At 35.0% G+C, this 18202-nt stretch overlaps 1 protein-coding gene across 1 annotated transcript; it reads right to left on the reverse strand.

The window, feature by feature from the left end:
* Positions 1-12292: 12292 nt before the first annotated feature.
* LOC111747148 (beta-defensin 130-like) lies at positions 12293-16864 on the reverse strand. The gene is made up of 2 exons (XM_023538135.1): positions 16807-16864; positions 12293-12474 (listed from the first exon to the last, which is right to left on the reverse strand). Exons 1-2 carry the CDS (start codon positions 16862-16864, stop codon positions 12293-12295), a joined length of 240 nt encoding a protein of 79 aa, XP_023393903.1.
* Positions 16865-18202: the final 1338 nt, after the last annotated feature.

Consider the following 18202-nt stretch of genomic DNA (forward strand, 5'->3'; position numbering starts at 1 on the left):
GCTGCTACAGGTCTCACTGGGTTGTATCTTTCATAGAGTGGAGATAGAAAGTCCCTCTCTCTCTGGCTCTTCTCTCTCCCAAGTTAGGAGTTGCTATTTGAAGATTCATAACATCCGTAGCCCAAGAAAAGTTAATAAGTATTCTCCAGCATGCCTTCTTCAAAGCTCTCAATCTGGCTTAAGAAACATGACTTGTTCTTAAAATTATTTCCCTAGGATGAATCAATTAATCCACATATTAATTCACTCACAGACCCACTGATTTTATCCTGCACATGTGATGGACAAGAGACTCTTCTAGCTCTCAAGGAAATACTAGTTCTGCCAAAATGTTGAAATATCCAAAAATATCCACACAAAATGTGGAAAGCATTAAAGTCACAATAGAGTAACAACAGGAAAGAAGTCATCAGATGTCCTCATTTTTTTCCCATGATGCAGCAGATGAAATACTCTTGAAAAGAGGAAAGAAGCACTTATTGAGAGTTTAAGGAGCTAAGAATGCTTTAAGTAGTTCCTTCTCATACCAGGCAATGTGTACACACACATACACACATACACATACAGATACTACTGATATTTTTATTAATATCTCTGCTTAACATATCATAAAACTTATGATTGGAAAAGTAGTTACATCAAATGAATTGCTGATCTTCTTATATGTGATCCAATTATTTTAAATTGCATACAATTTCTCATTCATTCTTTCTATGGATGGAGAAAATGGCTGAACAGAAAGTCTGTCGCAGAGAGAAATAAAAAAGGCATGAGCCTTTTTCAGAGAATTATCAAATGCTGACATCTAGTGGCTCTCAAAACTTGTAGCTATGTAGAACTCAACAACGCTATCTACTTTCCCTTCATGTGCTGTGCACATACAAGTACAAAGAGGCACACCTGTGCACAAATGGATGCAACTTATTTATATGAACTTGATAGGACCTTTAAAGGACCACAATATGTGGAACATTTTGTGATCAGTTTCACTCCACATTCTGCATAAAGCTAAAGAAAGCCCCTCCCTCCATTTTTTTTTAATTATGTTATTTATTGTCTAGGAGAATATCTTTCTAAATAGCCTTGCTACTTCCTGGATTAGACCTTTTGTAATCTGAACTATGCCTGGTGCGAATATAATTCTTCTGCCTTTTTAGAAAAGTACTTGCCTAAATTTCCCATCTCTGCCCATCTGTTCCTTGCTTTACCACAATAGTTGGTGCTATACATGCAAAAGTATGGACCTATAATAGTTCTTATTGCCTTTTACTTTATGTATTTGGCAATTCCATATGTTGTATAGTTTGTATTTTTAAGGATATATGTTATGTATGTAGCTATGCTGTCAAATGCATTTTAACTTAATTTCCTTTTGTTCTCCATTTATTTCTTTTTTATTTCCCTCCCTACCCACTCCCTTCCTTCTCTGCACCTTATAATTTTAGTTAAATACTTATTGCTAGTACCATTCTCCAAGGCTTATCTAATTTTTCCCCCCGCTGATCAATATACGTAGTAAAAACCAAGCAGGTTACATTGAATGCTTTTTTGATTTGTTTTTTCCAATCATGCTTCTTTTCTTAATCCCTCTCCAAAAGCCACTCATTTATAATGAGTTTTCAAAGAGCTTTCTAAGCATGGGTTTCTTCCTTTGTGAAATTTACATTAGTTTCTCCAAAAGACTGCACAGACAACAGTTCTGTGATAGAAAACAGAACATAATCAGCTTGGTGCTTTTATTCATGAGATCTGTCAAGTTAAGCTGTCAGAAATCCAGAGATATGAGGGGAGAAAAAAATAAAAAAGAAAAAGAGTGTGAAGACAGATTGTAGCTCTCATGGACAGTGGAGACTTTGCCTCCTAACATCTGTAAAGATTGGCTTGGAGGTTCATTAGGATACCTGAAATAGGCTTGAGGTTCTATCAGAGGGTATCTAGGAGAGGAGAAATCCAGAAATGCTCCAAGTACTACGTTCCTCTTCTGCCTACTTCTCCACATTATATAATAATACTAGAAGCTGAATTTTCTTAGGTTTTACCGTGTATGTACCAAGTGCTTTGTATATATAATCAAATTTAATCCTTACAACAAGCCCAGAAAACAAGCTATTTCACAGTTACAAAATCGACCACAGTATATGGTAATACGGCTTACTGGTCCACTAATGTGCATATTATATTTGGTATAACAAAATTAGACAATAAAAACATTTACTTTATATCTGTCTATAAAGGAACTGTACAGCAAGATTATATTTCTATTCTTAATAAGTGTTGGACTGAAATTTTGAAAATACTTGGCACTTTTAAATGATCTTTTCTTTATCTACAGAAATGTCTTCTAATCAATGCCATATTGTAAGATACTACACTATGTAAGAAAGGTCACTTATTTTAGATATGAACCAAAATTTGTGGCAGTTATTTGCCGCCTTTTAAAGTACTGCTGAGTAGAGTAGACATGTAGGACAGTCACATTACCTAATTTTGTGTAATTGGTTTGACAGCAGGAGGGAAGAGAGAAAAGTAGGACAAAAACAGTATTAAAAAGATAAGTGGAATGAATTTTCCCCAAATGATGAGATATAACACATATATTGAAGAATGTTAGCACACTCTTGGGAAGATGAAAAAAGAGAGAACACATCTAGGCATATCACAGCCAAAGTGCTGAAAACCAAAGATAAGGAGAAACATTTAAAACCAAGCAGGGTTGAGGTGCAGGAGCATAATAATTCAAGGGAGCAATGATATGACTTCCAGCTGCCTTTACACGAAGATAATGAAAACTAAGAAACAATAGGTTACTACTCTTGGAGAACTGGTCAACCTACAAGTCTTTACTCAGCAAAATATCTTTTAGAAAATAAGGGCAAAATGAAGATGATTTTTCCAGATAAATATCAGCTGAGGGAATTTATTTTCATTAGAACTGCAATGTGAAATACTAAAGTAAATGATTTAGGTAGAAGATAAATGATTCTAAACAGGAGTGCAAAACTGCAGGCAGAAATGAAAAGCACTGGAAAGGGAAAATATGTGAGAAAAAAAGTAACCGCTTAAAGAAACAATAATTACTATGCTAAAAACTTTACTTATGGTTTTACAAGGCATAGAGTTAAATATATAACAAAAATAAAAGGCAGGGGAATAAATATAAACTATGGTAAGACTTTGTATTTTATGGAAAGTGATAACATTCTAATTTAAAGTCATGAATGCATAATCACTAAAATACAATTCTAAAGTTATAATGAAAGGGCTAATAGAGCATATTTAACAGAACAACAAAGAAAAAACTTTACTAATATAAAAGAAGGCAAGAAAAGCAACTAAAAGGACAAAGAATAGAAGAGACAAATAGAGAACAAATAAGAAGATGACATAGACTATATACTAAATAAAAAAATAGTTTTTCAGGCTAGATTTTTAAAAAATGGATAACAAGACCCAACTATATACTATTTTTAAGACACTTAAAATATAAGGACACAGATAAATTGACAGCTAGTGCTACAAGATGCTTTACAAGTGCAGGTATTCTAGGAGGAGAGTATAGCAGGGTCAAAAATCAAGTGAAAACAGTATGGGGAAGTTTATAGTGCAATTATGAAAAAATAGGATGAAGTTTTATGAATATTGCTAGTAACTTATTACATGTATATTGCCTAGTGTCTTGACAGGTAGAGACTGATAGGGAGTTTGTATGTTTTAGGAAAGCTACGAATGAGACTGATTCAAGCAAAAAGAGCGGGTACCAAGTGGAGCTCTTAGTGATAGATGGTTAAAGCTATACATGAACCAGAGCTAACAGGAAAGCAGAATACAACTCCAGCTGGTTCATGGGCTAGTGTGCTCCCTAGAAAAATGCATTCTGGGGACGCTTTTGGAATACAGCTACAGTTTTAAACTACCATTAATTTGGCAATTATCCCTTAGCTGTGAGGATATTGTGTCAACAGGCAGAGTTTCATATCAGGTTAATTAGGGAGAAGCAGGGTATTGGGACACCCACTAAATGAACTAGATGGTTTGATTCAAACTGGTGATCACTGCACAGTTATGGCTAAGCCAGAATAACCCTCATATCTATATGATAATTTTGGAGTGCTCTCGTAATACTGTTACTATGAAAACAGTCATCACCACTATTGGATTAATAAGCCACAAAACAATATATTGATCATCATGAAATACATCTTTTATAAAACATGATGAATCTCGTTTCAAAAATAGAAAAACCACTGAATTGTAGAAATTAGTAAAGATTTTTTCTTTGAAGTAAATTAAGAAAAATCTGTCTTACTTTTTTATATCTTCTCTTACCATTTAAAATAATAGGCTTTACACCAGAAAGTAACCACTTTACCAAATGATAAATGTAGATTACATCCTTACGAAAATTGATTTCACGATTACTATCAGATTTTCTCCAGTTTTAGTCAAGATAAAAATGCTGAAAGTAGTTACTCTGCTGTCAGTGATAGATATGGCTTAGTTAAATGGGATATCAGTAAATATTTCTTGGAAAATTTGCCTGATGTTAATACACAGAAGCCCGAGTGTTATTCAGTCTTTTTTATCTTACTCTTTTAAATGCATGGCTGATTTAGAGAGCTGGAACTATGAGCTAATTTTCTCTCCTGGTGACATCTCTAAGAGTGACAGCATTTCCTATTTAGATGCTTAATTTCTGTCAGAACTAATAAGTCATAACTGGTATTTAAGATATAAATACATGCTTATGTAATAAAAGGCTTGCTCCTCAAACATATCAGATAAGCAGATATATTCTTTGGTAAATAGTTTATTTCCTTATCAAAAGTCTGTCAGGTATGAATATTACAGATCAAAAAAATTTATAAGATTGCATGCCTCATCACTAAATAATTATCTGTATCTAATAAACTTAGATTTGAATTTGTCAGCCCAATTATGCATACTTCTATTTAGAAACACAAAGTTACCCCAAAATGGTGGAACTTCTTTGTTTTGCTTTTAATTTTTGTTACCTATAGTTTAAATAAAGACAGCTCAAATGATTTAATAGACCCTAGGCATGGAAATAAAAAGAAACATCATTTCCAGAACAGTTTCATTAGTATGGAAGCACATTTAGCCCAATTCTCATCTGGACTACTGAACAGAGCCTTAAAAATATCTCTGTAGATGTTCTTAGAGTCAATAACAATCCATCACTTTCTTGCATTTACTTGCACAAAATGTCTTGAAATACCAGCTTAAACTTCTTATTACATCTTGAAATCTGCCTTCAGATCCTAACTGAGCTCTTCACTGCTAACGGTCATCAATAGTTTCCTAGTTTTCAAATGTAGTGACAGGCCTGTCCTTCTTGACTCTAGAGTTTTGCTCATTTTGTTCTACTCATGTTCACTACTCTTTCCCTCATCCACTGTGATACATCAAGTTATTGCTTATGCTACAGCTTCTCTGACATTTTCCCTCTCCCTCTCAATGCTTGAATATGAACATTTCACAATATTCTCTCTTTGGTATTGTTATGTACTGAATATTTGTGTCTCCCCAAATTCTTATGTTGAAATCAAATTCCCAATGCCACGGCCTTAGGAGGTGTAGACTTTGGAAGGTGATAAGGTCATGTGGGTGGAGCCCTCACAAATGGGATTGGTGCCCTTACAAAAAGAGACATGAGAGCTAGCTAGCTCCTTTTCTACATGTGAGGACACAGTAAAAAAAAGATGACCATCTAGACATCAGGAAGTGGGCTCTTACTAGATGTGGGATTTCCCTGCATCTTGATCTTGGATTACCTAGCCTTCAGAACTGTGAGAAATAAATGTTTTCTGTTTTAAGTCTTCCAGTCTTTATTTTTCTGTAAACAAGCCATATCCTTTTATTGCTACGGTTAACAGTGGGATGGCCAGGATGCAGGAGTCAGGGACAATGTGTGAGTTCAAGCCAGAGGATCCTGGGAACCTTAGGTACTGAAGGTGCAGGGCTGGGAATAGCCAGAGGGAACTCAGGCTGCACAGGCAGCTCCAGGCTATGGGTCCCCTGTTGGGAGCTGGGGGTCTGTCAGTGATTCCTGGGTCTTCAGGAGCGCCCTGCTGGTGGGTCCCAGGACACCCCTCCTAGGCCTCAGAGAGATGTGTTTTCAACTTGGATGCTCTAGCCAGCCCGGCCTTGGTGGCACCCATCCATGTGAGAGTCAGTACTGCCTCCACAGCTAGGGGTCCTATCCAGCCCAGCCAACCTGGCCCAACGTCAGCCCAAATTCAGGTCCCAAGCCCTCCCACACTGCTGCTGAGGTCCCAGCTGGCCGGTCATCATGCAAAAGCTTGGGGTCCCGCGAAAAGCCTCAGGCTGGAGTTCAGTACTGCCCATAGCAGTGGCAAAGAGAAGCGAGGAAACTATAAGACAGTTTGCAAATTGCATTTGATAGTGCACCAGGAGGTGTCAGACAGGAGGAGCACAGTGCTTCCAACTGTTTAGCCAGGAGTGGGGATGGTGAACCCCTCTAGCTATCTTGGGGCACATGGTCCTAATAGCCTCCATCTGGGTGATGGCTACAGGGTTTTGTGACCGACAGGACTTATGGAGAGGCAGAAAGGGAAGGGAGCTAGATGAAGGACAGATTTCTGTTTTTGATCTGGGAAGGGCACGGTGTTTTTCAGAAACATGAAAGAAAAACAGTTTTGGAGAATGAGATTAGTTTAGTTTGGGCCATATAAAATTTGAATTGTGTTTAAATGTCCCAAAAAGATATTCAATACACAGTTGTATACATGAGCTTTCAGGACAAAAGTGAGATCTGGGCTTCTAAAAACAGACATTTGGTAGTCATTGTATATAAAAAGTAAATGAAACCATCTATGTGAATGAGATTTTCAGGAAAATGTTGCTAAGAAGGAACAAATATCATAATATAAATTGTGGCTATATATACGACATATACGTAAGATGTCATATATATCTTACATAAGATCTCATATATATCTTATGTATATATTTTATATATATAAAATAGTTGGATCATTTTTTGAATAACTGGACATTTTTAGAGATTTGGTAAATTAAACAGGTTAAACATTGTGTATGCATCTCAAAATGTTTATAATTCTACACTCCTATAAAATGTGATGTTTTGCTTTTTCTCTCATTCTGTTTTCCTAAATATAGCTTGTCATGGTCATTGAGCAAAGAGTGTTATATTTATTCTATTTATGCTTTCCTGTGACTATTTCCTTTTATACCTTGAAATAAAAAGTTGGTGTCACATAATTTAGTTGTTTTGTTTGTTTGTTTGTTTGTTTTTTGCTGTTTCATATAGTTTTTCTGGCACTCCATTTTACCTAGTATAACTCTGTTAATCTATATTCATACACAGAGGAAAAATAAGTAATGTTCACAATCTCTCTGAGGTATAAAGTTTTTGAACTGTCAAAGATAGGCTAAATTTTACATTCCTAAGAACATCTATTTTATTCATCATATTAGAAGGTAGGTGATTTATTTCAATATACAGAGCCTTCTAATTTTTTTTTTGAAAAACTTCCAATATCCACAAATGTAGAGGGAACAGTACAAGAAAACTCTACGTATCCATCATTAAGAGACAACCTTCAGCAACTCTTAGCTATTCACATCTCTGCTATGACTCCAGCTACTTACTATCTTTCCCCTACAAAATTATTGTGAAGCAAAATTCAGAGATTGTTTTTCTACTGGCAAATATTTCAGTAAATATTTTTAAAAAGTAAGAACTCTTTTATTAAATACACCGCAATTCTGTTATCACACTAACATTCAACAGCAATTCCTTAGTACCAACAAACATCGTTTCAGATACCACCAGACGATCTCGTAAATGATTTTTACAGGTGTTTTGTTCCAGGGCTTTGGCAAATATTTATTACAAGCCAGTTTGGGTCTACATGATATGCCGCACATTCTGACATGTTTTATTATTTATTCATTGTAATTATTTATTGAATGCCCAATACTTGTCAGGGAAAGTCGAGGTTCCTTGGAATACATCAGTAAATAAGACAAATTCCTTACCTTCTTGGAGCTCATATTGTAGAAGGATAACATAGAAAATAATTAATAAAAATAAAATTAAATGTGCCCATTTGTTATAAAGTAGAAGTACTTTTGGGAAAAAGCAAATATTACAACTGGCTAAAAGTTATTTGGAAATCCTGGGCAGGGTTGCAATTTTCAAAAGGTAATGAGGAGGAGGCCTGATTGGAAAGGTATCATTTGAGTAAAGGCTTAAAGGAGGGAAGAGAATTAACCACCCAACTATCTGGAGGAAAAGTGTCTAAATCACAAGCCAGTCTGATATCTCTAAGACAGGATAAGCCTGAATGAGAAGGCCCAAAGGCATGATATTATTTAATCAAAATAAGTGAAAATCCAAGTAAAGGGAAATAGCCGCAGGAAAGCATAAACAGAATAAATATGACACACTTTGCTCAATGACCATGACAAACTATATTTAGGAAAACAAGAATGAGAGAAAAAGCAAAATATTACATTTTATGGAAGCATAGAATTATAAACATTTTGAGATGGATACACAATGTTTAACCTGTCCAATTTATCAAATCTCTAGTAAAACAGCTCTGAAGTTATCCTGTCCTTTTAAGGATTTAATTTTTGCATTTAAAATTACTTGATTATAATGAACATAAATAAGCATTTTATTTAAATTTGGGGATGAACCGTCTTCCTACTGTATTCACTCAAACCTAGATATATGGTATATCCATAATCAGGCTGTTTGTGTAGTGTTTGTTGCAGGACACCTGTCGAGGCAGTGTTTTGGAGGCCAAAGAAAGCGGGATTCCAGAGTTTACATGCTACTACCAATTCAGCTTCACTTTTCTCTAAAAATGTAATGCCTACCAGAACCCAAAACCTAATGAGTACATTTGCCAAAGTGCAATGGCTTTTCAAATGTACCTATGCAAATAACCAAAATTGGCATCTCAGTATAGATCTTCCCAATTATACTAAAACTAGGACAATATTCTTCAAGAATGATTGACTTCTGTTTACATTATATTACATATTTCTGGAGCTTTCAGTCCCCATGAACATTTAAAAACAATTTCTTGTAATAACAAGTTATCTTGAGTTGTGATCAGAAGGAATTGGCTTTCATAGAAAAAACATGTATATATCCTATTGAAGGATGGAAGAAACTGAAAACAGAATGAGGAATCTACAGTCTTGCTGAGATGAATCAGAAACCAACATCTCTACATAGTATGGTGGAAAATCAGTAGATCTGGGTTTTGGACCTGGTTCTTGTCTGGAATGTGTGAGCCATTCTCACTTATATGTTATATGGTGGTGTTCTCTTTGTGAAGAACCTCAGCAAGAATTCATGTATAGTATTAATACTAATAATATCTGTGCTTCTCCTGAGCAATTGATTCAATTGATTCTTTGAATACACAAGTGGCAACGTTTTACTTCGTTATTGGGCTTATAGTAAGCATATAGTCAATTATGTGGGCTACATCAAGCAAGAGAATTATGTTATTGCAGTTTTAAGCCTTACTTCTTTACATTTTATGATTCTGCTCTGGCTGTGCAATCCATATTGCTTCTATTTTTATTGTATACTTTATCATCCACCTTAAATCTTTAACCTTATCATCCATAAATCCTTAGGCAATATGTTTATCTTCTTAAGATCTTGGTTTCTTCAGTCATAAAAGGAAATTTAGAAGGTTCTGTGTTTTCAAGAGGCATATCGTTTAGAATAATATCAGAACTGCTAACATTTGTGTTAGTATTCTTCAAAAGGAAGAGATAATAAATATTTTAATTATACTGTGTAACAGTATTTTTTAATAAGCAATATAGTGAAAAATTATACTGCATCAAATGAAAATTTTGTCTACTTTTATTTAGAATCTCCCCTAAAACTCTAAAAAATCAATGGCACTGGTATCATTCAGAATTCAATGAACAGAAATGATAATTATTCATGGTTGGGAACATACATTTTTAAAGAACAATTTCATTACAAATGACAGGGCTACCTGAAAATTTTATCTTAAAAATTATATAATAGTTGAAAAAAAACACAATTTTGGAATAAACTTCAAACATATTAATGGAGTATGTAACTTTAATATCAATTTACAGTTATACCCCTAATTCTTGTCTAGAATTAACATCCTAACTTTCTCATTATATCCTGCTGAATGAGGAACAAATTCTTCCAACCAATAGCTACTATACTGTGAGAATAGAAGCTTATCAATTTGTAATAACTAGGCATGTACCATAACCTTCTAAATTACAAAAACAGATGTTCTATTCTTACCCATTCATTGGGAGTATAAGAACCCATTGAAAGAAACTATGTAATTCCTTTGGAAAATATTAGACTATTAAATGTACAGTATGCATGAGTCCTGATTTTCATAAACGTTAACAGGCAGATGAAAGTACTATGGGAGAAGGCATGCTAATCTGCTCAAATTTCATGGCATTATCACACAATCTACTGAACAGCTCAGCAAAGCAGAATCAACAGCTGTTGTGGCAATGAGATTATTTAAAATGAGCAGAGGGAGCATGTTTATGTCCAGGGAGAGAGCCTGAATGTTGTTCTCTAAGTAGTGCTTGTATAGTCGCCATGGTTTTTTTTGCAGAGGAGCAATGAAAATTGGGTGAAATCCAAAGAGGACAGTGTATATGAGGCTCCAGATGATTATAGGACTGTCAAATTTTGCAAAAATCTACTGACCTGTATTTGTAATGCATGACAATAATCCCATAACTAGCAATGGGAACTAGGTAGCCCTATTATCATAGAGAAAGACAGGCAGTGTGTGATAAATTAGACCCAAAATATAGGGGAGAATGATTAAGAGGTGAGTTTCAGCGTGGTTGGCAAGGAAGCATTCTATCAAGCAGAGGTAATTCCTGGAATTTCCTGCATATGCAGATTCAAAATAGGGTTGCCAGCTTCAACAAATGAAAATACAGGAGACTCAATTAAATTTGAATTTTAGACATGAATAATTTTAGTGTAACTATGTGCCAAATAGTCTACATTCTTATACTAAAAATACTCATTGTTTATCTGAAATATATATTTAACCGGCATTCTGTTAGAAATGAATAGTCACTGAAAAGCTTGGATAAACTGGAGTGAATCTTTTTGTCACTAGGATTTATTTATTTTCCTGTTTATTGAAATAATTTTCAGTCAAAGCAACATTAAGTAAAGAGTTCAAAGTCATATATGACTGAGCAAAAGAACAGCAGTTTTAACTTAAATATGACTGACTCAAAAGCTGTGCTTATAAACAATGTGTTGTAAGACTGTAGGATGTGCTGGACATACAGGTACAGATAAAGATGGCTTTTGCACTCAAGAAATTTATGGCCTTGTGGACAACTGCTGTCCACCTACATAATAGGAACATGAATCCTAAAGAATTATTAGAAAATAACATGCCTTCCTTTTGATTGACTATAAGCTTTAAGGTTAAGAAAAAAAAAAAAAGCCCTAAATTTTGATTGGTAGGCCTCATTCAAAAGGTTCTTTGTGTAAGTCATGTCATGTAAGATTCCTGATATCTTTCTTGCCTTTTAATATTCTTAACTGTAAAGTAGAAATGATCCAGAATTATTATTCTGTTAGAAATTAGTCCAGCCAGAAAATGGAATTGGGAAAGAACTGCCAGCTCCTGAACTCTCTAGCTTGTCCTACCAGTGAGCCTAATTGCAAAGAGTTCCTCTTTTCTACTCTTCCAAGGCCAAGGTGAAGTGAAGGAACCATCAGCCTCAGACCAGTGTTGGCTTGACTGAGTGGGGAGTGTGCCTCATTCTCAGGTGTGGTTATTAGCCAGACCATGTGATTAACAGACCTTAACCCGGATCTCCCAAGTTGGTTTCTCATAGTAATGAAATGATATTTGTTCACAATCATATAAGGAAGAAGGCTGATATTCCACTTCAGATAATCAAACACCATCTAATGCTATTTTATACACTTGTTATTTTACATATTTAAAATTATCTTTATCTTGTTTTTTTTTTAAGAAAGTAATCTTTTGTATAAATATCTTTAGGGTATGAGATTTCTCTATTATTTGTTTAGTCTTATAGTTCTTAAGAGACTTGCATGTACATCAAGAAGAAATTTCTCAGGGGTAAGTACATGTAGAATTAGAACATTTATTTCCAACCAAGGGAGGTAAAACAAGTTGAGTTAAACAAGAGTCTGCAAAATTTGTCCATGTGTTCTGGATTTCGAAGGGCTTATATAGGCTTCCATCTAAGGAGATTTTGATTTGGGAACCGGCGTTGCATAGGGAAACAATATCCACCACTTTCTACAACATTTTTTTTCATCGTTACATACACCAATGGTATCATCTGTGGTGGTGCATCCGCCCCTTTTGCACACTCCTCTCAAAAGAACACATTGTTTTTGCCCCGGGATAATGCCAGTTGTTGCTGCACAAGAAGAGATTTGACAACATCATTAAGTCACCATCAAATTATTGGTAATGTACATAAAGCAATAAATGGCTTTGGGATAGAAGAGATAAATATTACCTATATGTGAAAAGATCAGACACTTAGGCAAAAGAAGTGCCTTTTGCGGGAAGGAGATGAGGGTGGAACTATACACATCTTGGAGAGGGCAAGTTGAGTTCTAGAAGTTTCTAGAGAGATGTCTTCCCCTGGAAAGCAAGTTTTGAAATGTGTGAGGCCCTTTGTTATTGTCACCATGGCTAGAGAGGTGTCTTTTGTATTTAATGGGTAAAGCACAGGGTTGTTAAATTTTCCATCTAGTGAATTGTCCTGGCATAGGTTCTCATCTTCTTTTATAGAAAGTCTATGAATACCTTCAGATTCCACCTTACCTAATTTCTCCATTTCCGGACTATGCAAGAAACACATTTTCTGTATTGTTCAATGTCCTTAATATGTAGGTATATGGAGATAATTTCTCTCAGAGCTGAGATATATTTCTTAAATATACCCATATGTCTTAATTCATTGGGCTGCTGAGAAGCATATAACTAAATGTGTGCTCCAACATAGCAGTTTCCTTTAGTCTCAGGATCCTTCCTCTAGCCTTTCCTGTAGAAATAGGGCTCATTCTTTTCCCTATGGATCACAGCAGACATTACATAACAGAGTCACTCTGTTCATGTTCATTAATAGAAGTTAGTTTCTAAACCATTCTATTAACCCACTTCATTCTGTATCTCGTTTTGTCTTTACTATCCTGTAATATACTAACCTTGTACTATCTTCCCGGCATAACTGATTTGGGAGAGACAAATGAGGGCTGATCTTGACTGCCCTGGAGGAAAGGAACATCATGACCTGGAAGACATGCCTCTGAAGGATTCTTGACATATCTGTGGGGAGGCTAATTCTGATATTAACCCCATGTAACAGTTTTTATTGTGGTAAGGACACTAAACATGAGATCTATTCTCTTACATTTTTAAGTGTGCAATATAATATAGTTAACTATAGATAGAATGTTGTATGGCAGATCTCTAGAACTTACTCATCTTGTATAATGGAAAGTTTGTACCCTTTGAACAACAACTCCTATTTCTCTCCCCACCCCCCCACCACCTGACAACCACTCTTCTACTCTATGTTTCTATGAGTTTGAATATTTTAGATACCTCATGTAAGTGAAATCCTGCAGCATTTATCTCCTTTGACTGGCTCAGTTCACTTACATAATGTCTCCCAGATTCATAAGGTTTGTTTTTCACCCTGCCTACCAGTCCCATATCTATTATTGTTGGTCCTGATTGTTTCAGCCTGTGAATTCCGAGTCCTTCACACCTTCAATGATACACTCTCCTCACCATCTTTGATGATTTTGTCTTCTACCCTGGGATCCTACTTTAATAGAGTCTGGATCTTGGTGCCTAAAGTAAGAAATTACTTTGGGAGAATATGGAAGGGGCCTCATCAAATTAAAGATGGAGGCACAAAAGATAGCAGAGTGCTGGGAGAGTACATATTTTCAAGTCCAAACATGATTATGACTTAGAGAATCCATACAGAATTAGAACAGGTTTATTTACCTTTAGATTACAGAAATTACCAGATTGAAAAGTTAGAAATTTTGATTTTCTAATCCTTCATGATTGTTATTTATACCCATTATCTACTTTCACACAGTTGCTGGTGTTTTCTCAGGATGAGAAAAGAAGGAAACTATTGTAAACTTGCAACTCTTTCTATGGCAGAGCCAGGAAGACAGACTCTGAAGAAAAAATAATGGAAGTAGTGAAACAAAGTGGGAGATCTGTCAAGGAAACCTGTCAAACTTGTAGGCTTCCTAGAACCCATAGATAATCCTAGTTTGTGTGCATAAATCAAAACCCCCCGAGCGATCTAGATACTAGTAATTACTATTACCCACGAATAAAATCTGATTGCCTTGCCCTCCTCGTTTTTCAAATGCCCCCTCCACCCTGATTTAGCATTGATGCCATACTTTGGTATAAAGTCATAGAATGCTTGGCAAGTTTTCTAATCTAAACTGGCACTCTCATATAGCGGCCTTCTTGCAGTTCCTTAAGCACACTGCTTACTTCTTCATCAGGGACATGTCGCTGGCTTCTTCCTTTGCCTAGAAGAAGTGTTCCTTGCAAGGGATTCATTAACTAACATTTATCTTTCAGTTTTCAGCTCAAAAGGCATGCCACTAGGAAGGCTTCTCTGACGTTCCAAATAGACAGTGACCACTTGTAATACTCTGTTCCTCTTCATTGTACTTATTAAAAAACTTATAATTATATATTAATTTTTGTAATCGTTTGACTAACATCTGTCTTCTGTATTACGGGAAATCACTTTCTTTTGTTTCCCCTTGTATTCTAAGTATCTAACATAGTCTTTGTTAAATAATAGGTGCTCAATAAATATTTGTTACCATTGGATGCAGTTAAGTACTCTTTGACCCCACACATGCTTTTTATCTCATTCCTTCTAAAACCTTTTGACTTTAGCCTATTTTTGACTATCTGCTCCCTGCTCTTGGATGTACTATTCTATTTGTGAGCGTCCAGTCTTGTCATTATTGTATTAGTTTCTCTAAATCTTAGGCCTAGATTTCCTATAATCCTATTTTCCCAATAGCTGTTTCTGGCCTTTGCTCTAGAACAATGTATTTTCTCAGTTTTCTTCCCACCCTAAGACTGAGCCGTTGCCACATCCTTTCTCCCTCTATAATGTTAGATTTTGGCTAGACTTTTACTTCCGGGAAATCTATTCCTCCTTAACTTTTTTAATAAAAGACCAGACTCATAACACGAGATATGATTTTGGATGGAGGCAATCATTTTATGCTGAGCTGCTTTCAGTCATTTAACTGATTTTAAAGGACACAGATGAGGAAAATCTAAAGGCCAGAATAATAGTCCAATAATAATGTCAGAACATTAAGCTGATTCAACATGTCTGCCTTAAATAATGAAGGAAAGTAATTTGGAAAAAAGTGAAGTGAGATGTTTAAAAGATATTGTGTCTTCTCAAAAAAGGAGACTTGAAAATCTCCTTAGATTCCTCAATATCTAATTGGGAAATTTTGAGGTAAAAAGCTTGACAGAATTCAAGACTATCATTTTATGGGCATACCCACACATGTAGACTGATGCAAACAACACCGACCCATATTAAAGATACTTGGATCTAGCTGCTGCAGTGTTGCTGCTACCTATGTGACCGTAATAAAATCATATTCCTTATGTGGGAAAGAATTCCCTTATCTGTAAAATTAAAGAATTAACAATTAAATCATCTTCTAATTTTAAGTCATTAACATCATATAGTTCTACTTTACATTCCATTATAAGTATGTCTCCTCACGATTGTGTTTTCTTCTGACAAAACTGAGAAACACATGAGAATTATATAAACTCCTTCAGGAGAATACAACTATATATCCAGTAGGTCCCAAGATATCCATGGGTTAGGCAAAGATTAAACAAATGAGTATTTTTGATTTTATTTAAAAGAATCTTAGAGATGAATCGAGGAAGAGATAGTTATCCAGACTATGTTCTATTTTGAGGGATCTGAACATCTGTCTGCTAACAGTGGAGAAAAGAATTTCATCAGTTTTTACAAAAATCTGGATGAACCAGCTTGAAGGGGACCACATTTCCTTTTTTCCTTTGATTCTACATGTTAATATTCAAACTTTTGAATTAAAGATCCTAAGGATGTAACTCAAATTCTTAAAATGCCTCTTTCATATTTTTGTCTTTTGCTTAAAATTTTGCCATTGAAGCTTCTTTCCTCTGTTTATGCTTTTTCCAAATTCCTCTGCTCCCTATTGGTTTTTCATAACTTGATGAGATCCTTTTTTACTGAGCTCTGTCTTATGCATCTAACTTCTACCCTCCACAAATATTCCTTACCAATAAACTCTACATCTTTCAACTGCTAACCAGGTTGAAAGCAATAACTGCCATTTTCACTCTACTTTTGTGATCAGGGACCTTGTAAAAGCTACTTGATCTGTATGCTAATCCTTAAGTTGCAAGTCAAAGTTTCTTCACCCCTCTCTCTGCTTGGGCCCCTTTGTCTGATCACAGAGCTCTTGGATCTTGTTTTCTGTTGATGGAACTGTTTGTCCTGCTTTGCAAGTTTGTCCTCTTAAGTTCTGAGGGAGATGATCATGTTGGAATTTTGAATTCCTAAAGGCTGTGCATTAAGATCTGAGTTGAGATGGCCACCATGTAACTGAGCATCCTAGTAGGCCTCCTAAGAAACCTACCTGTATAATTTTCACCATCTTACCTTTTGGTATTATAGTCACAAAGAAGAGGAGAACAGAAAGAACGGAATGGAGTTTCATGGTTGAATGCCCAGTAGAGAGGTGAGTGATGAAGGATAGTAGAACACAGAGCCTTTTATTTACTTCTGAGGGACTGAGGTTCCTTTTGGTCAGTGAAGCTTAACAAGTAAGAAAATAAAACAGCTTCTGTTGGAATATTTCCAAACCCTAGAGTCTCTAAATTTGGTGACAAATTAACCTAATTATAGGAAACCAGATGACCAATCCTTCACTTTTTCTATGGACTCTCAAATTCCCAAGAAGTCAGTACCTTTGGTCAACTCTCTTTTGAAAGAGGCCAAGAAATAGAGTCCTGTGAGTGTGAAGTCCTTATTACCATAAGGCCTCTGACTTGCAAGAGAACTCTTCCACAATACACTCTTTTCACAATAAGGATAAGAGAATTGTCCAAGGACCATTTTTAGAAAAGAAGCTGTATTTTTAAATTATTCCATAAAAGAGAGTCTAGTGTCCCACATGTACAATGTTCTTAATAGCATCTGAAAGGTAAATACACTTAGTTCACATGGAAAAATAACATTTTCTTATCTGATATCAATCCTTTGTGTAACTGTCCCAAATGATAAGAATAGTGAGATCAAGAGAGTTAAAATATCAGAGATAAAGAGCGCACTATTTCCTCAATAGCCATCTGTTTTCAAAAGACTATAACTACAGCTTAAGGAGAATCCCATTCTCTCAACCTATCCCAACATATGGAAACAAAATATTGTTCTATAGTGTAATTACTACAGGTTTTTCCCTTTTGGTTACCATGAGGCTTACATGAAATATATTAAAAGTATAACACTTAAAAAAAACCTGATATATCTTAATTTCAATAGCGTTCCTAAACATTTTATGCTAACGAATATAACTTATTTAAACTAGACAATTTTTTGAAATAAAAAACCTCCAAAGCTTACTCAAAAAGTTCTAGATAATATGAATAGTCTTATATTTATGAAAGAAATTTAATATGCAATTTTAAAATTTAAACAAAATTCAAAACTAAATTATGTCACTGATAGGTAAATTCTCTCAAGTATTTAAAGAATAAATAATTCCAATTTTTCAAAACTCTCAAAAATTGAAAGAGAAGAGAAAATTACCAATGAATTTTGTTTTTGTTGTTGTTTTTGACTCTAATTGTACACCAATTGGCAATGACTTTTGCAAGAAATCAAACTAAAAATAGAATACTATTACTCATGAACAGTAAAAAAGAATAAACATATCATAAAAAGAATAATAAATCATAGCCAAATGGGGTATTTTCTAGAAATGCAAGATTGTTACAACATTCAAATATTAATCAATATAATTCAGACTAAAAGCAAATAAAACATTTGATTATCT

This window comes from Pteropus vampyrus, unplaced genomic scaffold, assembly GCF_000151845.1.
Source record: "Pteropus vampyrus isolate Shadow unplaced genomic scaffold, Pvam_2.0 Scaffold8, whole genome shotgun sequence".
NCBI lineage: Eukaryota > Metazoa > Chordata > Mammalia > Chiroptera > Pteropodidae > Pteropus > Pteropus vampyrus.